The sequence below is a fragment of the Dipodomys spectabilis genome, unplaced genomic scaffold (assembly GCF_019054845.1).
Source record: "Dipodomys spectabilis isolate Male_0828 unplaced genomic scaffold, ASM1905484v1 ptg000511l, whole genome shotgun sequence".
Lineage (NCBI taxonomy): Eukaryota > Metazoa > Chordata > Mammalia > Rodentia > Heteromyidae > Dipodomys > Dipodomys spectabilis.
Genome location: NW_024871188.1, coordinates 389446 through 412307, shown reverse-complemented (window position 1 = coordinate 412307; position 22862 = coordinate 389446). Strand labels below are relative to the sequence as shown.

The 22862-nt window shown below is 60.6% G+C and overlaps 2 protein-coding genes across 3 annotated transcripts; one reads left to right on the top strand and one right to left on the bottom strand.

Annotated features, from left to right (window-relative positions):
* Positions 1-2718: 2718 nt before the first annotated feature.
* On the top strand, positions 2719-12034 carry Tnfaip8l1 (TNF alpha induced protein 8 like 1). Of its 2 annotated transcripts, none has more exons than XM_042669920.1 (2): positions 2719-2812; positions 10848-12034. In XM_042669920.1, the coding sequence occupies exon 2, from the start codon at positions 10854-10856 to the stop codon at positions 11412-11414; it is 561 nt and encodes a 186-aa protein (XP_042525854.1). In that variant the 5' UTR covers positions 2719-2812; positions 10848-10853; the 3' UTR covers positions 11415-12034. The 2 variants fall into 2 exon arrangements, with proteins under 2 accessions (XP_042525854.1, XP_042525853.1); XM_042669919.1 differs by having other exon boundaries at positions 2725-2821; positions 10846-12034.
* A 3415-nt stretch (positions 12035-15449) lies between these two features.
* Mydgf (myeloid derived growth factor) lies at positions 15450-21941 on the bottom strand. Its single transcript, XM_042669895.1, has 6 exons — positions 21736-21941; positions 19888-19938; positions 17589-17650; positions 16533-16614; positions 16351-16423; positions 15450-15860 (listed from the first exon to the last, which is right to left on the bottom strand). Exons 1-6 carry the CDS (start codon positions 21907-21909, stop codon positions 15781-15783), a joined length of 522 nt encoding a protein of 173 aa, XP_042525829.1. The 5' UTR covers positions 21910-21941; the 3' UTR covers positions 15450-15780.
* Between the last annotated feature and the right edge of the window lie 921 nt (positions 21942-22862).

Below are 22862 nucleotides of genomic sequence, written 5' to 3'. Positions count from 1 at the left end.
AATCCTGACTCTGTTTCCTATTTTCTTCCTGGACAAAAGCACTGCTCTTTCTGAACTCTGCTTTCTCAGCCACAATTGGGGGCAGACCCAGTACTGCCCTTGATGGTGCTCAGTCTGGGGGTCGGGGGTGGGGTGGGGAGAACATGGCCCTATGTTCTTAGCTGCCACAGTACAGAGTGATTTGCAAGGCTGAGGTAGGAGACTGGCAAGTTGGAGACCAGCCTGGCCTACATGGTGAGGATCTGACTCACAGATAGAAAAACAAAGACAGAGGCAGAAGCAGACCTCTTTGGCGGGATCCAGAGATTCCCGAAGCTATCTTAATGCCTAGGAACTTCAGATACAGTTCGATCAAGAGACTCAGACTGTGGTCTCCTTCTGGGACACTGCTCTGCTCATCCATTGGCTTCCGGGTCACTGCTCCTCCAGGCCCGGAGCTGACCCCAGCTGACCCTAGGCTGTAGTTCTAAACCAAGGCCTGGGCGGGCTGGACATTGGGGTGGTGCATGGTGGCTCTCAGAGCTGACTTCCAGGTAGCAGCCTACTGCCAACGTGCTTCGAGTCGGAGGACAAGTGGGTCAGTTCCCTGGCTGTGTGAGTGTGTGTGCGCGCGCGCATCCTGGGCATGCTGGACACAGAGCCCTTACATCTCTTAGTTTGTATTTTTTTTTTTGTCTTTTCTTTTTTGGTACTGGGGATCGAACCCAGGACATTGCACTTGCTAGGCAAGCGCTTCGCCACTGAGCTACATCCCAGCCCTCTCTTAGTTTCTAGTTGGTGGCTCAAGCTGTAAAAGTAACTCCAGTGGTAGGGCGTGGTTCCAGCTGTAAGGGGCGTAGCTCTAGCTGTAAGGGGCGTGGCTCCAGGGTAAGGGGTGTGGCTATTTAAGAAATGGGCGTGGTTCCAGCGGTATGGTAGAGGCTATGCCTGTAAGGGGCGTGACTCCAGCAGTAAGGGGAGTGGCTCCAGCAGCAAGGGGCGTGGCTCCAGCAGTAAGGGGCGTGGCTCCAGCAGTAAGGGGCGTGGCTCCAGCAGTAAGGGGCGTGGCTCCAGCAGTAAGGAGCGTGGCTCCAGCCGTAGGGAGAGGCTCGACTCGTGGGCGTGGCCTCCGCTGTGGGGGCGTGGCTCCAGCGGTGGGGGCGTGGCTCCAGAAGTAAGGGACAGGGCTCCACCCCACTAGTTACGTCCCTGCGTGGTGGAGGCCGCCCCAATGACCTTAAGAGTTCTGGAAATCTTCGTGTTTGGCCTTGTCACCTTGCCCATCCTCACAGCTCGTGTGTTTGAGATGCTCAAGAGTGAAGTTTCCGCCTGTCCAGGCTGTTGGGGCTCGCTGCTCCAGGACGCTGTCTCCCCCCACTCCCTCAGCCACGCACCCCTCTCCCCGGATGCGGGTACGCAGCCACGCAGGGGAGAAGGGGCTCCCAGGAACGGAGATCCCCACCCCCCACCCCTCCAGAACCCCCAGACACGGCCCCACTGCGAGGCAGAGGCCCCGAGAAGGGGCGGCTCTCTCGGGATCACGGCGTTGTGGGGGTGCAAAGCCCAGTCTCGGGGTGCGGGCTCGCTGGCAGGTCGGCCTGAGGACCCCGCCCGTCGCGGATCCTTTCCCAGAGCGCCCGCGCCGTGCGCAGCGCGCGCCCCCTGCCGGGCGCCCGGGGAATCGGCGCCCCCAAACCTAAAAGGCGCAGGGGACTCGGGGACCAGGCTGTCCAGAGGGAGAGGCTGAGGGTGAACCCCCCGACCACCCCCTAGCTGCAATCCTGGCTCTGCCACTTGGGCCTGCATGGCCTGGGGTGAGTCCCCGTCTCTGGGCCTCCCTCCACATTGGGGTCCTCATATTGATTCTTGCCACGTAAGGTCCGGGCCAGGGTCTGCCTGGACGTCTCTGGAGGGGACAGCCTGGCGCTGTGTGTCCCTCCCACCCAGGGCCCTCTCTGAGTCGGTATCCCTCCCACCCCCCAGGCCAGGCTGGACAGCAGGCGGATACAGAGCTCAGGGGAGCTGGGAGCCAACCCCAAGCCCAGTTCCCAGGACGCACAGCTGTTTCCGCTGGGGGGGGGGGACCAGCTGGCCCCGCGCCCCGTCCACCTGCTGCCCCTGCCTGACCCCCTATTCCCACGGAGATCGAAGCGGGAATGGGGGAGTCCTTGGCCTTGTCTCTAAGCCCAGCACGACCTGCCCGAAACAGCTCCCCAAAGATTCATCTCCAACCCCCCAAACCCTGGGTGAGGCTCAGCCCCTGTCCTCGTCCCGGGGCTCCCGGTGGAGCTGACCAGAGCTGTCCCCAAGGCCCTCGGGACAAACTCCTTCCACCCAGCCGGTAAACTGAGTCCCAGGAGGTGGCTTGCTTCCTTTGGGCTCGCGGGTCTCTTTCGGCCAGGTCTGCCTTCCCCGGCCCTGTTCTTTTTCGGTATCTCCTTCCTCTGGCTTCCCCGGCCTGCGCCCCTCGCCTCGCCGCGCCCCCGCATCCGGTCAGTCCACAATTCCGGAGGAATCCCCCGCCGGCCGCCCTGCCCTGTCCCGAGGCCCGCCCTCAGCCCCGCCCCCGCCACGCCATTGGCAGCTTCGTACAGCGCCCGCGCAGCCATTGGCTACTTCCGTGCGATGGGCCCGCCCTCCCTCCTAGACTTTGGAGCCGGTGGGTGTGGTTTCGAATGGGCGTGGTTACGAGGGGCGGGGACTCGCCGGCCGCCCCGCCCAGTGTCCCTGCCCCGGGCGTCGGTCTCGTTGCTCCTGCACAAGCCCCGGACCCCTAGCAGACAGCTGGACGGATCCACGACGGTCAGACGCCCGGACGGACCCCCAGGAGCAGGTGAGAGAGAGAGATGGATCCCACCTGGCTTCTTGTGGCCCTCACCCCCCCCTTGGGCCCCTCCCTGAGCCCCTTCCCATTGCCTGCCTATGCTCCTGCCTCAGTTTCCCGGTCTGTCACTGGTCGTGGGGGTTGAAGGAAGAAAGATTGGGTGTGGACTGCCCACCTGCACTGGCTTGGAGCCCTGCCCTGGGACCACTGCCCACCGTCTGGGAGAACTCTCATGGACTCTGCCCCTTTCATAGGGCAGGTGGCTTGAGGCTGGGCCAAATTTTAGGTATTGGGAGCCAAGAATATGGCTGAGTAGGACCCAGAGGGTCCCCAGCCCGCTCCCCGAGGCCTCAGTTTTACCAGCGATGGATGGGACTGGCACCGCCAAGGTAATTGGTAGGTAGCCCCAGCCCCAGGGCTGTCCCCTCCTGGCCTCAGTTGGGTCCGTCACTGGCCCCATTTCCCAGGAAGGGTGAACTGAGCCAGCCAAGAGGCCAGCGGTTTGGCCAAGGAGATGTAGACAGAGGCAGGGTGGGGAATCTGCTGACCTTCTGGATTCTACATCTGGGGAGGGGGGTGGTGGTGAGGGTGGAAAGAGGAAGAGGGGAAGGGGGGGAACGAGGGAGGAGGGGACACAGCTATAAACCGGACTCCCAGGTCACTTCCTGAGCTCTGTTGGGGGCAGTGACAACATGGGAGACAAACCTGGCCCTGGAGCTGTGGTGGCACTTTATACAACAACTCCTTTCTTGTGGGCCTCGATTTCCCCCATGTGTGAAATGGGGTAAGGGGGCCCATGACTGCTTGGGTTTGAGGGAGACCCTGGGAGGATGGTCCCTGCATGAGGCACCTCTCCATCCACTCCCGAGGCCTGGTGCAGCCTCAGGGCCTTTGCCTGAGACCAGCAGGCAGGTTCACACAGGCGCCAACTTTAAAACATAACAAGTTGACTTGCTGGGCCCGGGCCCAGGAAGTGCCCGCTTAGGCCTGGCTGCTGGGAGGGGCCCAGAGGTGGGAGGGACCGGGCTGGGGACAATGCCAGGGGGACGCGGTACCTATGGAAACCAGGGACAAAGAGATCGGGCGGGCCTACCTGGAGGAGCTCCTCTGGCCAGGGCTGTTGAGAGGCTGGAGCCCCTGGTGGTGGATGAGGGCTGCACCCCCAAGGAGGTGGGGGGGGGGGGACTCCACGGCTTGTTGTGGCCTTGAGTAGCCCTGAGCCTCAGGGACGTTGAATATGGGGAGGGGGGGGGCTTTGTCTGGGAAATGGATCCACAAGATCCCAGCGAGGGGGGGGAGGCGGATCACACCTCCAGATGTTGTCATGGAAACGGCACTACCCGGAGATGGAGCCCAGGTGGAGTCCTGGGTGCTGATGGAGGCCGGGGAGAGGGCAGAGCCTCCCCTGCCCCCAGACCTCAGGTTCCCTTGCTGAGGTCCCCTAAGGAAGGGCTGGGAAAGAACCTGGTTGGGGGCTTCTGTGTGTCTCTAACCTTGAAGAGTTTGTGGTTGGGGGGCCTTGGTCCCAAAAAGGGCTCCTCAGGCATCTTCCCTGCAGGGTAGCCTATGGGGAAGGGGAGATTTGAACCCCAAACTTGCAAGGAGGGGAAAGAGAACTCTGGAATAAGGGCTGGTTCCAAATCTCTAGGCTTGGGGCTGGGAAGATGGCTTAGAGGTAGAGTGCTTGCCTAGCACGCATGAAGCCCTGGGTTCAATTCTTCAGCACCACACACATAGAAAAAGCCAGCCGGGTGCTGGTGGCTCACGCTTGTCATCCTAGCTACTCAGGAGGCTGAGATCTGAGGATCATGGTTCAAAGCCAGCCGGAGCAGGAAAGGGCATGAGACTCTTATCTCCAATAAACCACTAGAAAACTGGAAGTGGTGCTGTGGCTCAAGTGGTAGAGCACTCGCCTTGAGCTGAAGAGCTCAGGGACAGCGCCCAGGCCCAGAGTTCAAGCCCCATGACCAACAAAAAAACAAAGAACAAAAAACAAAAATACAGAAAAAGCCAGATGTGGCGCTGTGGCTCAAGTGGTAGAGCGCCAGCCTTGAGCAAAAGAAGCTCAGGGACAGTGCCCAGGCCCTGAGTTCAAGCTTCAGGACTGGCAAAACCAAAACCAAAACCAAAACTCAAGGCTGTGTATGGACCCTGACTCAGTTTCCCCCTCAGTAACAACAGCCCGTTTTGCATGTCTGCGAAGAGAATCAGGTCCTGAGGCTATGGAGGTGAAGCTGCTGAACCTGGCCATCAGCTTCCCTTGTGTCTCTGTGTTCTGGGAAGGGCCAGAGCTGGGAGCTGCTGGGAACAAGCCCCTCCACGCAGGGTGGGGGCTGGCGTGGGCCTTGGCACATCCGTGTGTGCGACTCAGCCTCCACGGCGGGACCTTGGACCGTGGCTGAGGTCTCTGACATCCTGTCCTGGCGCTGGCTGCTGGTTTATTCATTGAGTAATGGGCACCTGCAGGAAGTCAAGCTGGTCCAAGGGCACTGGGGTGCTGCGGCCCACAGGGCCTGGGGCTCCCACCCACCTTCCATTTTCTTCCAAGGCTGGGGCTTGAACTCTGGGCCTGGGCGCTGTCCCTCAGCTCTTCAGCTCAAGGCGAGCGCTCTACCACTTGAGCTACAGCGCCACTTCCGGTTTTCTGGTGGTTTATTGGAGATAAGGGTCTCGTGGACTTTCCTGCCCGGGCTGGCTTTGAACCGTGATCCTCAGATCTCAGCCTCCTGAGTAGCTAGGATTACAGGCGTGAGCCACCAGCGCCCGGCTTTTATTATTATTTTTAACTCAAGGCTGGCTCTCTACCACTTGGGCCACAACTCCACTTTGGCTTTTTTTGCTGGGTTCCTTGGAGATCAGAGTCTTAGGCCCTTTTCCTTCTCTAGCTGGCTTTGAACTGGGATCCTCAGATCTCAGCTTCCTGAGTTGCTGGGATGACAGACGTGAGCCAATGGAGTGGCTCCATGTGCACCCCTCCAGGTGGCTAGGGCCCCCCCCCCTGCCATTTTGGGGTGAGGGCTCTGATGAACCCTGTTCGAGAACCCTCGGTGCCTCTTCCCCCTTTGTCCGGGAGCCAGCAGCACCAGCTGGCCGGGCCTGCGCAGTGGAGGGGAGAGAGTGGGTGCAGCAGGAGCCTGCGGTGGGGGGGCGGTACTGTGGTGGCATTGTGTGTGTGTCCCCCCCCCCAGGGCTCCGCAAGGATGTGGGGCAGAGGCGGAGGCCGCGTTGGGACACCACGGGGCCGGGCTGTGCGCCCAGCCAGGGAGCCCCGGGCTCTGGCCATCAATTATTGATGCTCTTCGTGTGGGACATGAAGAATTCATGGGCCGGAGCCAGCTCACGAGAGACCCGGCTGTGTTTTTGGGAATTTTGCCATCGGGTCCCTCCCACAAAACCGCTAGGAGAAGTGACCGCGCATGCACCTCAGGGTGCACCCGTGAGGGGGCTTATGTGTAAATAAAAGGGGGGAGCCCGGGCTGGGAAGGTGGCTCAGTGGTAGAGCGCTTGCCTTGCATGCATGAGGCCCTGGGTTCGATTCCTCAGCACCACATAAGCAAAGAATAAAAAGCCGGAAGTGGCGCTGTGGCTCAAGTGGTAGAGCGCTCGCCTTGAGCTGAAGAGCTGAGGGACAGCGCCCAGGCCCAGAGTTCGGGCTCCACGACCGACCAGAAAATAAATATCTCAGTGCTTGTGCAGGGAGGATGATGACATCCTGGGCTCCATCCATCCCCAGTCCTGAAACACAAATAAATAAATAAGACAAAATGAAGCTACAGAACTGGGAGGTGGACCACTCCTGCCTGTCATCCTAGCTGCTCAGCGGAGGCTGAGATTCAGAGGATCCAGGTTTGAGGCCAGCCCGGGCAGGAAAGTCTGCAAGACTATCACCTCCAGATAACTCACAAATAAAAAGCTGTACTAGAGGCGTGGCTCAAGTATTAGAGCACCAGACTTTATTTCCAATCTTCCCTCCCCCTGCACTGCCCACAAGCTGAGATTACACCTGGCCAGACTTTGTGCATACATGACAGTCCTGGGGCTTGAACTCAGGGCACCTGGGTGCTGTCCCTGAGCTTCTTTTGCTCAAGGCTGGTGCTCTACCACTTGGGCCACAGCACCACTTCCGGCTTTTTGTGGTTCATTGGAGAGGCGTCTCAGGGTCTTTCCTATATGGGCTGACTTCAAACTGAGATCCCCAGATCTCAGCCTCCTGAGTAGTGAGGATGGCAGGTGTGAGCCACTGAGGCTGGGCCAGAATCCGCTCCCCGCCCACCCCCCCCCCCCCCCAGGTAGCATTCAGCCACGCGGTACTTACTGAGCGCCAGCTGTGTGTCTGGCCTGGCCTGGTGTCCCACAGCCCCCGGCAGGATGATGGTCTCGTTTCCTCATGTTTGTCTAACAAATGGTTTAGTGGAGAGGCTGGGGCCACCACCAAACAGGACAAAGGTCCAGAGGGCCCGGGCAGGCACACAGGCTCAGACAAAGGCATTCAAAGGCCCTGAGGCCGACTGTATTACAAAACCAGCCAGGAGGCTCCTGGGGCTGGACAGGGAGGCAGGGGAAGGGAGGCTTGGGTGACTCAGGGACCTGGGAGGTATTTTAGAGAAGCAGGTGCAAGCAGGGCTCCCTCACAGGGCCCCCCCCCCGCCCCCCGCGCTCCCTGACTCAGGGGAGGCCCAGATAGACAGCCCGGCCTCCGACCTTGGCCTTGTGCGAGTCAGGATCCGTTCATGGCCGGTTTTGTTGAGAGTATCCAACAGGGCGGGGGGAGGGGGGGGGCGGGGGGTAGGGGCAGAGTTCAGAGTGCAAATGATGAAGTGGGGTTTGGCAGAGGGCAGAGGGTTCCGAGGGCAGCCCCATGGCTCAGACCTAAGATAGAATGTGGGGGTGGGGGCAGGGCTGGGGTGGGCAGAGCCCCGTCGGCGCTGGCTGGATGTCGATTTTAGCGATGGAAAAGCTGTGCCCTGGGGCTTGGGGCGGCTCTGGGGTCAGGGTGGGGAGATCTCAGGCCGGTGGATGGAAGGGGCTACAGTCTCCTACATACCTGACGTGTCCCTGCCTCAGGACCTTTGCACAGGCTGGCCTCCCTCTCCCCTGCAACTCATAACCCCAGTTTACTCTGCAGAGAGGCCTTTCTGACCTCCCCTGCCTTGGCTTTGACCTTCCCCGCGGCTGGATGACAGGCGGGAGCCACCGGCGCCCAGCCCAAATCCTGATACTTTTAATTCCTCAGATCTCCTTCCCATCCTTTCAGTGAGTTATGAACTATAGAGGAAGAGAGGCCTAGGTTGGGAATGCTCAGCTAGAGGTACAACTCACAGACTATGAAATTCACTATTACAGCTGGGTGCCGGTGCGCACGCCTGTAACCCCAACTCCTCCGGGAGCTGAGATCTGAGGATGGAGGTTCGAAGCCAGCCTGGGCAGAGATGTCTGTGAAACTCCTCTCTCTAATTAATCACACACACACACACACAGCTGGAAGTGGAGCTGTGGCTCAAGTGGTAGAGCACCATCCTTGAGCAAAAGCAGCTCAGAGACGGCGCCCCCCCAGGCCCTGAGGTTCAAACCAGCCCCCCCCATGAACATTTAAAAATCCACTGTTTCGCGGCGCACACCCCGGTGTGATTCACACATTGTGATGTACTTCCAGAACTTTCCATCCACCTTAGCAGTCCCCGTGAGCAGCCTCCCGCCCCTCCCAGCGCCTGACCAGTCCACTTCCCACTTCCTGACTGGTTCCATCTGTTCCGAGTGGTTCCTGGCAGCTGCTGCCTGAGCGCCGCCGCCCCCCCCCCCCCCCCCCCCCTGGCTGTCGAGTGTGTCACTGCCGTGCTCTGGCTGTGTGGTGATCAGGCCTGGCCGTCCCTTCATCTGGTTGTGTTTTTGTGTTGTTTTTTTTCCCCTGGGTTGGTGGTGGGGCTTGAACTCAGGGCCTGGGCGCTGTCCTGAGCTTTTTCCCTCAAGGCGAGCGCTCTACCACTTGAGCCACAGCGCCACTTCTGGTGTTCTGGTGGTTCATTGGAGATAAGGACCTTCCTGCCCGGGCTGGCTTTGAACCGCGATCCTCCTATTTCAGCCTCCTGCGTAGCTGGGGTGACAGGCGGGAGCCACCGGCGCCGGCTTGTTTGGTTCTGGTTTGGGGGCGGGGATGATGCAGACCAGCGCACGGCTGCCCCAGGCCAGCGTGGCGCTACGGCCTGCGGCTCTGAGAGGTCAGGGGCCTGTCTCTGTGGGCATCGCGGTGACCCCGGGCGCCTGGTATACAGCTGGTGCTCTAGAACTGCTTGTTGACTGACTTGTCTGGGTCGGTGTGGGCCTGGGTCCCCCCGGCGGGCAGGGAGCAGGGATCTGAGTGTCTGTAGTGCCTCCCAGCAGGAAGGAAGGCTGGGGTTTATTTTGGTCCAGGCCTGGTCCCTGGGGGAAGTTTCTGGCAGAACAATGGGCCCCAGGATAGGAAGGGAAGGGGAGCCAGGCAGCTGGCCACCCCAGGTGTGGCCAGGCCTCTGGGCTGGGAGCGAGGAGGCCACGCTGCCCACCCCCCTCCCCTTTCCTGCGGCATCTCCAAAGTCTGTCAACAGGCCCACTCTTTTCTGAACCAACGTGTGCAGTGTCCCAGCCCAGAGAGGCACAGAGCTCTGCCCAAGGACACACAGCCTCTGAGATGCACAGCTATCTTCCCTTCCTGGCTCATCTGTAATCCGGGAGGCTGGGCCCAAGGCCTGTGGGGTGGGGTGGGGTGGGGATCTCTCTGGGTTCCTCCAGGGCTGCACATGGGCTCTCAGGCATTCAACTGGGCGGAGGAGAATGTTCTAGAATATTCTAGAAACGGGCAGGATGGCATCGAAAGGGGAGTGCCAGGGGGCCATCCTGAAGTTGTCATGTGGAGGATACTGAAGTTGTCATGGCCTTCTGCCCCAGAACTGAGTTGTCTGTTCCTATTTCACAGCTGGGGAAAACTGAGGCAGGGCTGGTAGCGGGCCCTCAAGAGTGAGCTTGGTTTTCTTGTCACAGGGAAGAGTGTGCGGCTCCCCCATCTCCCCACCCAGAGGCTCAAGGCCCCTCAGAAGCACCAAGGAGACCAGCAGTGTATTGCTGTGTGGCCTTGGGGAAGTGGCTGAGCCTCTCTGCGCTCTTGGGTTGTGGAGGAACTGGCGTGTCTCTGCCTGTGGACAGCAGGGTCCAGTAGATAGGTGGTGGCAGGGAAGCCCATCCACTTCATCCTGATTTCTGAGGGCAGGTGGGAGGGGGGCTGGGGCTCCTCCCTAGGCCTCACTTGCACACAGATGGGCTTTTTGTGGGGCTCCTGGGGTGAGGGTCCCACAAGGCCCTGCTGTTCTGGCTGCCTGGGCTGGGGTCTGAGTGGGCTGTAATGTCTCCCTACCCCTGCCCTACTGGGCCTTATTATTTTGTGCTGGTCCTGTGTCTCAAACTCAGGGCCTTGGTGCTGTCTCTGAGTTTTTGTTGCTCAAGGCGGGTGTTCTACCACTTGAACCACAGCTCCACTTCCAGCTTTTCTTGGGTCAGTCATGGGGCTTGAACTCTGGGCCTGGGCGCTGTCCCTCAGCTCTTCAGCTCAAGGCTAGTGCTCTACCACTTGAGCCACAGCGCCACTTCCGGTTTTCTGGTGGTTCATGGGAGATAGGAATCTCATGGACTTTCTTGCCCAGGCTGGCCTCGACTGGAGATCCTCAGATCTCAGCCTCCTGAGTAGCTGGGTTGACAGGCGTGAGCCACCAGCGCCCAGCTCTCAGGAGAGTCTTGTGGATCCCTTTAGGGGCCGGGAGGCTGGGACACAAGTCACCATAATTACCTCCCCCCCATCCCAGCCACCGTCCAGGGCCTAGACCTCAGGAGCTGTGGGCTCGGACTAGGGGTGGGGTTGGGGGGCAGGAACAGCAGGCTAGACTCACGGAGGGACAGGAACCCGGTCCACTCAGCCAGGATTCCGTGGGTGTGGGGTGGGCAGGCAGAGGCCCTACACACTTCCCCGTTCATTCCTCAGACATCAGCCCCATCTGTCCGTCCATCCGTCTGTCCGCAGGCCGCCATGGACACGTTCAGCACGCAGAGCCTGGCCCTGAAGGCGCAGAAGAAGGTCCTGAGCAAGATGTCCTCCAAGGCCATGGTGGCCGTGTTTGCGGACGACACGAGCACGCAGGTGCTGGACGAGCTGTACCGGGCCACCAAGGAGTTCACGCGCAGCCGCAAGGAGGCGCAGCGGGTGCTGAAGGACCTGGTGAAGGTGGCGGTGAAGGTGGCGGTGGTGCTGCGGGCCGGGCAGCTGGGCGCGGACCAGTTGGCCCAGCTGGGCCACTTCCGGCGGCGCGCGCGCAGCCTGGCCATGACGGCGGTCAGCTTCCAGCAGGTGGCCTTCACCTTCGATCGCCGCGTGCTGGCCGCCGGGCTGCTGGAGTGCCGAGACCTCTTGCACCAGGCCACCGGGCCCCACCTCACCGCCAAGTCCCACGGCCGCATCAACCACGTGTTTGGCCACTTTGCCAACGGGGACTTCCTGGCGGCGCTGTATGGGCCGGCCGAGCCCTACTGCTCCCACCTGCAGCGCATCTGTGATGGGCTGGGCCGCATGCTGGACACTGACAGCATCTGAACTCCGCCCCCCGGCCCCCTGTCCTCCCGGCCTGCGACTCAGCACCCAGCACCTCGACTCAGCACCCAGCACCTTCCCCTCCCAACCCTCTCTGACCCATCTTTGAGCCAGAGATACATGCTAGAGAGCCCAGGCTGGCCCAGATGGAGGTCAGTATATCCCCCCACCCCAAGCAAGGGCCGGAGTCACAGGCCTGGCCACCCCACCCGCTGTTGGGCCCCCCGATCCAGCCTTGACCTGAGTCTTTACGCCAGGGGAATGTTGGACGCACACATGCGCACTGAGAGACTGGCCTCCACGAGGAGAGACTGAGGAAGACCCGGCCTCCACCTCCAGCCTCAGCCTCAGCCTCCAGCCTGGAGCTAGAGTCAGCCTGATGTTCTGAGGCCTTCACTTTGTGGGGGCTCTGTCCCCACCCCGACCTCAGGGAATGGCTGAATGAGCCCCGTGGGACACTGGGGGAGGGGTGCGGCCTGTTGGCGAGGGTTCCCCGACTTGCCTGGAAATGGGAAGTTGGGACTCGGGGTGGTGGTGGGCTCCGCCACGGTCACCCACGGTGCCAGTGACAGGAGAGGCCTCAGCCTCCTGAGGTGTGTGCGTCCCTGGAATTATAACGGCACCTTTGGGGGGAAAAAGTTCTTCTTGGCCGTGTTGGGTTTGGGTTTGTTAAGCAGACGCACTATGGTCTGAGTCGTGCACCCCAGCCCCTCTAGTTTTATTTTCCAGTTTCTGCCCAGGGCTGGACGTTGATCTTCCCACCTAGAACCTCCACATAACAGAGCACAGGCCCGTGCCGCCACGCCCAGCGTGCTGGCTGAAATGAGGCTCACTAGCTTTTTAGTGAGGTTGGCCTAGGATTACGATCCTGCCAATGTCTCCCTCCTGGGTATCTGGAATTGCAGGTTTGAGCCACGGCACCTGGCTCACACATGCTGTTTTTATGACAGATGGGCCGGGCTGCAGGGGTCCGAGGGGGAGCAGCTGCCTAACAAGTGGGAAGTGCAGGCTCTGCACAAGGAAAGAAAGCCCACCCAAACCCACAATGATTGCTTTGGGAGGGGCTGGGAAGGCGGCTCAGTGGTAGAGCGCTTGTCTCGCATGCATGAAGCCCTGGGTTCGATTCCTCAGCACCATATAAGCAGAAAAAGCTGGAAGTGGCGCTGTGGCTCAAGTGGTAGAACGCCGGCCTTGAGCTGAAGAGCTGAGGGACAGCGCCCAGGCCCAGAGTTCAAGCCCCATGACCAGCCAAAAAAAAAAAAAAAAGACACCCAAGCCAGGCATTTGGTGGCTCACACCTGTCATCCTAGCTGCCCAGCAGGCTGAGATCTGAGGACCACAGTTCAAAGCCAGCCCTTGCAGGAAAGCCCATGAGACTCTTACCCCCAATAAACCTCCCCCCCCCCCCGCAAAAAAGCTGGAAATAGAGCTGTGGCTCAAGTGGTAGAGCACTAGCCTTGAGCAAAAAGAGCATGTGTAAAAAACCCAGGAAGACACCCAACGCGTGTTCCCCCCCCCCTCCCCTGGTTCAGGACCAAGGGCACAGATGCCATTAGGGCATGCCGCTCAGCCACGCTGCAGGTCAGGAGGGTTATTTGGGGTGCAGTCTACTTAGGGCAAAGGTCACTAACGGGAGGCCGACTGAGCGGATTTGGCTGTCTTCTTGCAAGTTTGAGGAACTGCCAACACTAAGCCTGTGGAAATGGCACTGAGTGGGCTGGGGCTGCCCAGCCTGTGCTGCCCCCTGGTGGGCCTCGGAGGAGCTGCTGGCAGGCCGGCCCCAGTGTCTGTCCTCTGCTCCTGCCTCTACTGTTCTTCCAACTTAAGCTCTGGAGGAAAAGTGTCCCCCAGGGTCCCCATGTCCCCCCCCATCCCAAGCCGTGGCTGAGCTGGGCTAGAACTCTCTGATCCCTAGTCAATCATAACTTTTCCTTTCTTAATAACTCTGAAAGCCAGGGGCTGGTGGCTCCCGCCTGTAATCTTAGCTGCTCAGGAGGCTGAGATCTGAGGATCATGGTTCAAAGGCAGCCCAGGCAGGAATGTCCTTAAGATTCTATTTCCAATGAATCAGAGAAAAAGTCAGAAGTGGCGCTATGGTTCAAGTGGTAGAGCACTAGCCTTGAGCAAAAGGAGCTCAGGGACAGTGCCCAGGCCCTGAGTTCAAGCCCAAGGTCTAGCAAAAGACTAAAATAAAACCAAATAAACTGGGCACTGGTGGCTCACGCCTGTAATCCTAGCTACTCAAGAGGCTGAGATCTGAGGACTGCAGTTCAAAGCCAACCCGGGCAGGAAACTCCATGAGACTTTTTTTTTTTTTGGGGGGGGGGTCCGGTCGTGGGGCCTGAACTCTGCTGTCCCTCAGCTCTTCAGCTCAAGGCTAGTGCTCACAGAGCCACTTCTGGCTTTTTTCTTTTTACTTATGTGGTGCTGAGGAATCAAACCCAGGGCCTCATTTATGCAAGGCAAGTGCTCTACCACTGAGCCACCTTCCCAGCCCATCCATGAGACTCTTATCTCCAAAGAACACCAGAAAACAGAAGTGGTGCTGTGGCTTAAGTGGTAGAGTACCGGCCCTGAGCTGAAGAGCTGAAGGACAGTGTCCAGGCCCAGGGTTCAAGCCCCACAACCACCACCACCAAAGAACCTAAATAAATAAACCTGACATTCAGTTAGAACAAAAGGAGCTCTGCAAGGCATTCTGGGACCATTCTGTGTCCCCTGCACTGAGAAATCGCAGGGCCTACAGCTGACGCCCTCACCCTCCAGAGCACTTGCATTGCATTAAGTAGTTTAGTGCCAGTCCTGGGGCTTGAACTCAGGGCCCGGACACTTACTGAGCTTTTGCACTCAAGGCTAGTGCTCTACCACTGGAACCACAGCTCCATTTCCGGCTTTTTGGTGGTTCCTTGAGATAAGTCTCACAGACTTTCCTGTCTAGGCTGACTTTGAACCTTGATTCTCAGATCTCGGCCTCTTGACTGGCTAGGATCAGAGGCAACAGGGTCTCACCGTGTGGCACGGGCTGGCCTGGGATTCTCAATGTCCTTACCTCAGCCTCCCGAGTGCCGGGGTTACAGGTGTGAACCGTGGCACCTGACTGTGCCTTTACGTAAAGAACCATGCTTGAGTCACCGTGTGGCTGGGTGACCAGCTCAGTCTCTGCCGGGCGACGACTTGGTAGAATGACAGAGTGGCAGAGATTGCGCTGGCTCAGTTGCTTGGGTATGTCTCTGTGGTGAGCACCCCCTGGGGCTCTGGGCCTGTCCCCAAGCTCATCTCTGGGACCCCGTGGAGCCTCAGGGACCAGCACTGGGGTGGCTCTAGACACCAGAGGCTGTGGTGCTGGGACTCCAAAGCCGGCCGGTCTAGGCGGGGTGTGGAACAACTGGTTCGGCCCTGAGCGCCTGCAGGACCGGTGTCCCCTCTAGTCCCTGGTGGGAAAACTTCTGGGCCCCCAGGACCCACTGAGGCTGGTCTGGAAAGCGAGCTGGTGGCTGCCTGTGGAGGGACCGAGGGGCGGCGGGAAGGATGGCCCATGGATGCTGTGGTCACCAGGCTGTGGGCTGCAGGTCAGGCTGGATCAAGCTCTGCACCGGCTCAACAGCCATTGTCCTTACAGTTCACGCTTCCCAACTGTGTGGTTTTCCAAAGACACCTTGTGCTACCCAACGTAACAACCAACCACGGTAGGGACAGCAGGCTGGCTGGCCAGCCCCCAGCCCAGGGGAGGGGCTGTCATCCTCAGCCCTCCCCCACCCCCAAACACCCTAGGAGCGCAGGGTGGTGCTCTGGCTTTCCATTTGTTTATTTATATTTGTCGGTCATGGGTTTTTAACTCTGGGCCTGGGCGCTGTCCCTCAGCTCTTCAGCTCAAGGTGAGCGCTCTACCACTTGAGCCACAGCACCACTTCCAGTTTTCTGGTGGTTTACTAGAGATAAGTCTCCTGGACTTTTGTGCCCGGGCTGGCTTTGAACCCCAATCCTCAGATCTCAGCCTCCTGAGTAGCTAGGATGACAGGCGTGAGCCCCCTGGCACCCGGCTTTCCATTTATTTAAATATCAAAACATTCTGTCTTCGAGGCTGGTCTGAAAGGAGGTCCCAGGCCCTCCACTGAGGGTTCAAGGGTGCTGTCCAGGGCCAGCTGACCGTGCATGCGAGGAAACGCTCCACGCTCCGCTGGGAGGCGTCTGGGTCACGGGAGCCAGGCGGGCTGTGATCCTGTGGAGTTGAGCCAGGCCAGGAGGGCGGGGCTCCGTGGAAACACCGATCTGTGCCTTGTGCATGGCCCCAGACAGCAGTGGGTCGCCAGCACCCTGTGGGCCGGGGCTCTTCGGTGGGGAGGGGGCAAGGCCGCCCTGTGGGTGCCAGTCACAGCTCGCTGTGGGTGGCCTTGGCGACGATCACCAGCTTGGACAGCTCAGCTTTGAAGGCTCCAGGCCTGTGAGCCACTGGAGAGGGGGGACAGCACAAGGTCAGGCCAGGTCTGGGAGCCACCGGGGTTGGGGGCTGGGATGGGGAGGAAGCACAGTGGGGAATGGGAGACCAAGAGGCAGGGGGGCCGCGTGGGAGCCACGCAGGGTCAGGGTGAGCCAGTGGCCCTTTTTTTTTCCTCCTTTGGGTTGGGACCTGGGGCTTGGTGTGTGGGAAGCAGATGCTCTACCACTTGGACCACGCTGCCAGCTTCTTCTCTGCTTTAGTCATCGTTTTGGATAGAGTTACATTCGGGAGCAGGGAAGTCCCTGAGACACTTATCTCCAAAAAAAAAAAAAAAAAAAGCCGGAAATGGGAGTTGTGGCTCAAGCAGTAGAGCGCTAGCCTTGGGCAAAAACGAGCTCAGGGACAGTGTCCAGGCCCTGAGTTCAAGCCCCAGGACTGGCATCAAAAGAGAGAGAGGAGGAGGGAGAGAGCGAGCGCACCCCCGACCCGATCGTCACCCACCTGCCGTCCTGGTCACCTGGAACTCCTCACTTTTCAGGGGGACATCGTTCTCCCGCTCAAATGCCGCTTTCGACTGCAAGAACGGTGGGGAGCCGTCGCTGGAGGCCACATGCGGCTCTGCGCCCCTCCCGGGGCTCAGCGGGGGGAACGCAGGGTCCCCGCTCCCCACCCCCCGCACTCACGTAGGCCATGGCGTACTCGATCTCTGCGCCGCGCACCTCGGCCTGGAACTGGGTGAAGTACAGGTAGGACTTGCCCTGCGGCCTGCGGGAGGGAAGGCGGGGTCAGCAGGCCCCGCCCCGTCATGACCACGCCCCGCCCGGCCCCGCCCCCGGCGCTGCACTGGGCCCCGCGCCAGGGCCACCCGAGGACATCAGGGCTGGCGGGCGGTGCCAGTGACGAAGGGCGGCTGCCCATGAGGATGGGCCTGCTTCTGAGGCGGAGGCACGTTCTGGAACAATCTTTTTGTGTAGTTCTCTCTGGGGACGGTGGCCAGGGCCTGGTGTGTGCCCTGCGCTCCACTCCCAGAGGGGCGGCCCCGGGGCTGGAACCCAGGGCCTCAGACTTGATGGGCAGGGGCTCCACCACCTCCAGCCCTCTGCACTGGCTGTTCGGGGTTAGGCTGTCCTGGGCCGGCGGGAAGGCCGTCAGGCTATTTGTGCTTCCTGTGATGGCTGGGATGACAGGCAGGGAGGAGCCACGCGGCCCAGCTTTTCCGTCCAGATAGGGTGGGCTGAACGCTTCTTGCCTAGGCTGGTCTGGAACCTCGATCCTCTGGATCACAAGTTCCATGCAGCTGGTATGAGGGGTGCCCAGCTAGCTATTGGTTGAGAAGGGGGTCTGACTTTTCTTCCTGGGGCTGGTCTTGAACTAGGATCCTACCAATCTTTGTCTCCCAAATAGCCAGGATGACAGGAGTCCACCTCCAATTATCTATTTGTTTTAGAAGGCTGAATTTCATTTTTGAAAAGTTCAAATACTTGCCACAGAAGCCCTCTGGTGTCCTGGCCCCGGGGGGAAGATGGCGCTCCCCTTACCGCACATCTCCTTCCCTAGTCGCGGTGCCCAGCCACTTCTCCCCAGCTTCACCGCGGTGGGCCTCAGGCCCTCCGCCCGCCACGGGCCTGCGCTCCAGGAGCTGGGTCCCGTCCGCTCCTTCCTGCCTGCGAGCAGCGCTGGCCGCACAGTGGGCAAGGCCTGCAGCGGCAGAGGCGGGCGTGGGTGCCAGTGCGGCTCACCTCCAGATGGTGCAGGTGACGTGCTGGTGGTCCTCGCTGGTGCCCAGGCTCATCTGCCACTGCTGCGGGAGAGGACGGGCGCAGTCAGCCCTAGCTCTACCCGCACCAGCTCTACCAGTCCACAGAGCGCGCGTGTGACCGGGGCTGGCCGGCGTCTGCTTACACCTGGCCCGCCACGCGCTCACCCTCCCGTGTCCTCGGTGGCTGTGGTGGGTTAGGGGGGGATCACCCACTGTCCACCCTTATCACGACACGTGCCACTTCTCCCCGGAGCTGGCCCCGTCCAGCTGTGAGATGGGAAAAGATGGCCAGGCAGGCTCAGAGGGACGAACACCGCTGCTCCCAGCGCTGGAGGCGGGCGGAGTGCCAGTCACAGACAGCCACAGCCGGCGCCCCGCCCCGCGCGCCCAGCGCCCCGCCCCGTGCGCCGCCCCACGCCAGCGCCCCGCCCCGCGCGCCGGTGCCCCGCCCCGCCCCGCCCAGCGCGCCGGCGCCCCGCCCCGCCCGGCGCCAGCGCTCAGCTTTTTTTTTTTTTTTTTGGTCGTGGGTCTTGAACTCTGGGCCTGGGCGCTGTCCCTCAGCTCTTCAGCTCAAGGCTAGCACTCTACCACTTGAGCCACAGCGCCACCTCCGACTTTTTTTTTCTGCTTATGTGGTTCTGAGGAATCGAACCCAGGGCCTCATTCATGCAAGACAAGCGCTCTACCACTGAGCCACCTTCCCAGCCCTTGCTAGAGTATTTTTTTTTTTTTTTTTTTTGTCGGTCGTGGGGCTTGAACTCTGGGCCTGGGCGCTGTCCCTCAGCTCTTCAGCTCAAATCGAGCGCTCTACCACTTGAGCTACAGCGCCACTTCCGGTTTTCTGGTGGTTTATTGGAGATAGGAGTCTCCCGGTCTCTCCTGCCCGGGCTGGCTTTGAACCGTGATCCTCAGATCTCAGCCTCCTGAGTAGCTAGGATTACAGGCGTGAGCCACCAGCGCCTGGCGAGCGCTCAGCATTTACCATGGCCTCAGCGGCTCTGCGCGGGGCACCAGGCAGGTCCCCAGGAACCCCCCCCCCCCCCCCCCCCGCCCCGCCCCACCCCACCCCACCCAGCTCCAGCTCCCAGGCCTCTCAGCAACAAAACAGATTTCAGATCCCGCTCCCCCCCCCAGCACACCTCCTGTTTAATATGGCAGGATGGTTTCTTTAGGGGTTCTCCAAGATGAATCAAATAAGTAACCTAGGATGACGGCCTGGAACTCCGCCTCCTCCTGCCTCAGCCTCCCTTGTGCTGGAATTTCAGGCATCCTCAATGCTGAACAAGAGACCCTGTCTCCTCATGAGCAGTCACCTGTTCCCTCCCCAGCCTCAGTCTCCTTCCTGGGCCTGGATCCTCCTGTTCTGGAAGTTCCTATCAACAGAGGCACACATTTGTGGGGCCTTTGGTGTCTGCTTCTCTCATTCAACAAGGTGATCCCAGGGTCTTTCTATGTGGCGGCATGGGTCACAGCCTTGTCCTGTTCCTGGCTGAGTAATGTTCTATTGTACAAATATAGGCCATGCCACTGATTCCTTCATGGAGGAGAGCACAGCCCAGAGGGCAACATGACCTCAGCCCTCCTAACGCGAAGGCCTGAGTCCTATCAACAGCAAGAGCAGGTGTTCACACTTCCCAGAGTGTCAGAGTGGCCAGGGAACTGGGACTTTAGCTACTGGGGACACTGAACTGAGATTGTTTTTGTTTTTTTTTTTTTTTGGGTCCAGTCCTGGGGCCTGAACTCTGGGCCTGGGCGCTGTCCCTCAGCTCTTCAGCTCAAGGCTAGCGCTCTACCACTTGAGCCACAGTGCCACTTCCGGTTTTCTGGTGGTTCATTGGAGATAAGAGTCTCACAGACTTTCTTGCCTGGGCTAACTTTGAACTGCGATCCTCAGATCTCAGCTTCCTGAGTAGCTAGGATGACAAGCGTGAGCCACCAGTGCCTGGCAGAGCCCTGAGATCATAATGGGTATTTGTGTGTGTGTGTGCGTGTGTATGTGTAGTACAGGGCTTGAACTGAGGGCCTCACACTCACACTCCACTTTCTTGCTCACAGTTGGTATGCTACCATTGTAGTCATGCCTCCAGTTTGGCTTTTTGCTGGTTAATTGACTAGGCAGACTTTGAAGTTTAATCCTCCAGATCTCACCCTCCTGAGCAGTTAGGACCAGCACCTGGCAGCAGGCTCTTTTTATTAGCCAGGCAAGAACAGCTCAAAGTGTGAAAGCTGCCAACTCCACCGTCCCCTGGACAGTCAAGCTGGGGTTTTGAATGACTTACCTCATTGGTCCCTCCTTGAGAAGCGTAGGTGAATGTGCAGGTGAATTTGTCCTGGAGAAGAGAAGGCAGAAAAGAGTTTGGTAGGAGCTAACTGCTGGTCTCTGGGTACCACAATCATGGATGGACACAGTTCCCTCTGGCCTCTGAGGCCGGCGATACCCTGCCAACCTCCTTTCCTCTATGGGAGCAGAACAATTGGAGTGGCCAAGTGGCCAACCTTCTCCACTCCTGCTAGGGACACAGGCACTGTGAGAGTGACAGGGGCGGGACGAGGGGAAACCTTCTGAGCTTCTACTGCCTGGTCTGTATGGGCTGCCTAAGCAATGGACATAATTAAGCCCTACAAATTGTATCCTTTTTATTTGGGGGGGAGGGGTCTGTCCTGAGGCCTGGGCCTGGGCGCTGTCCCTCAGCTCTTCAGCTCAAGGCAAGCCTGCTACCACTTGAGCCACAGCGCCACTTCTGGTTTTCTGAGTGGTTTATCACAGACTTTCCTGCCTGGGCTGGCTTTGAACTGCGATCCTCAGATCTCAGCCTTCTGAGTAGCTAGGATGATAGGCGTGAGCCATGGTGCCTGGCCTGTGCTCCTTTTTTTGTCTAGTCTTGGGCCTTGAACTTCGGGCCTGGGTGCTGACCCTGAGCTCTTCAGCTCAAGGTGAGTGCTCTACCATTTGAGCCACAGTACCACTTCCGGTTTTCCGGTAGTTAACTGAAGATGAGTCTCAAGGACTTTCCTGGCGGGGCTGGCTTTGAACCTCGATCCTCAGATCTCAGCCTCCACAGTAGCTAGAATTACAGGCACCGGTGCCTGGTTTGCAAGTTGTGTCTTTTTCTTCTTCTTCTTTTTGTACTCAGGGCCTGGGTGCTGCCCCTGGGGTTTTTCCTCTCCAGGCTGGTGCGCTGCCACTTGACTCCCAGCTGCTCCACCCCCAGCTTTTTGCTGGCTGACTGGAGATGGGCTGGAGGGATGTAGTCTCCCGGGCACTTCTGCACAGGGTGGCTGGGCACCCACGATCGGCTCAGATCTCCGCTTGGACATGGCAAGCTGTGCCTGCGGAGCGTGCTCCCACGGCCGCCTGGGCCCGGCTGGTCGCCGGCGGCCACGCCGGGGCCGCCACGCCGGGCCCGCCGCCCCGGGCCCCGCCACCCCCGGGCCCCGCCACCCCGGGCCCCGCCACCCCGGGCCCCGCCACCCCGGGCCCGCCGCCCCCGGGCCCCGCCGCCCCGGGCCCCGCCGCCCCGGGCCCCGCCGCCCCGGGCGCCACCCCGGGCCCCGCCACCCCGGGCCCCGCCACCCCCGGGCCCCGCCACCCCGGGCCCCGCCACCCCCGGGCCCCGCCACCCCGGGCCCCGCCACCCCCGGGCCCCGCCACCCCCGGGCCCCGCCGCCCCGGGCCCCGCCACCCCCGGGCCCCGCCACCCCCGGGCCCCGCCACCCCCGGGCCCCGCCACCCCGGGCCGCCACCCCGGGCCGCGCCACCCCGGGCCGCCACCCCCGGGCCCCGCCACCCCCGGGCCGCCACCCCGGGCCCCGCCACCCCCGGGCCCCACCACCCCGGGCCGCCACCCCCGGGCCCCGCCACCCCGGGCCGCCACCCCCGGGCCCCGCCACCCCCGGGCCGCCACCCCGGGCCCCGCCGCCCCGGGCCCCGCCACCCCGGGCCCCGCCACCCCGGGCCCCGCCACCCCGGGCCGCGCTGGGTGACTGACAGCTGGCCGGTGACGGGAGACTGACGGCGCCGAGGCCCCCCGGCCCCGCCCAGCAGGCCCGCGCGCCGCGCCGCCCCCCGCCGGCCCGTGACCCCCGTCGGGCCCCGCCCCGTCCCGCCGAGCTCCGACGGCACCTACCCCGGGGCCCACGTTCTGGGAGAACGAGTGCTGGACGCCGCCGGGCCGCACGTCAAACGCCACGGTCGTGGGTTCGGACACGGCCCCCGTCGGTCTCAGAGCCGCGGCCGCCAGGAGCAGCGCAGCCCAGCCGACCGCGCCGCCACCGCCGCGGCTTCCGCTGGGCGCCGCCATCTTGGGAGTGGGGCCTGCCGGGGCCGGCGGCGGACGGGGCGCGGCGAGGGACACGTGGGGCGTCGGTCGCACGCCACGTCACAGTCCGCCCACCCACGTGACCCACAAGCACCGCCCCTCCCCTAAGCCACGCCTCTGCCGCAGCTTGGTCTTCGCGCTGTGGGCGGGGTTTGTACCGTCACGTGACCTCCACACACCTCTTCTGATTGGTAGTTGGGGAGTGAGGAAAATGACTTTTAATTGCGGTGGCTGGTGCGTGCGTGGACTCATTGCATGTCAAATTGATCTAGCGGGCTGGGAAGGCGGCTCAGTGGTAGAGTGCTTGCCTCGCATGTATGAGGCCCTGGGTTCGATTCCTCAGCACCACTTAAGCAGAAAAAGGCGGAAGTGGTGTTGTGGCTCAAGTGTTGGAGTACTAGCCTTGAGCTGAAGAGCTGAGGGACAGCGCCCAGGCAGAGTTCAGGCCCCATAACCAACAACAAAAAATGAAAGGAAAAAAGGGGGAAAAAACCCCCTAAAAAACAGAAGTGGCGCTGTGGGTCAAATGGTAGAATGATAGCCTTGAGCAAAAGAAGCTCAGGGATAGCGCCCAGGCCCTGAATTCAAGGCCCAGGACTGGCAAAAAAAAAAAAGTGAGGGCTGGGAGGGAGCACTTGCCTCACATGCATGAATGAGGCCCTGGGTTCGATTCCTCAACACCACATAAACTGGAAGTGGCGCTGTGGCTCAAGTGGTAGAGCGCTCACCTTGAGCTGAGGGACAGCGCCCAGGCCCAGAGTTCAAGCCCCACAATCAACAACAACAAAAGAAATGTATTCTTTATCTAATTTATGTAACTTTAACCCCTCTGTACATCACCTTAGAATAAAATTATATGTTTATAATATGTATATAAAGTTTTTCTTCTGATCAATGTAACAAAAATCCAATTTTTCTCGTGGTCTGGGCTGGTG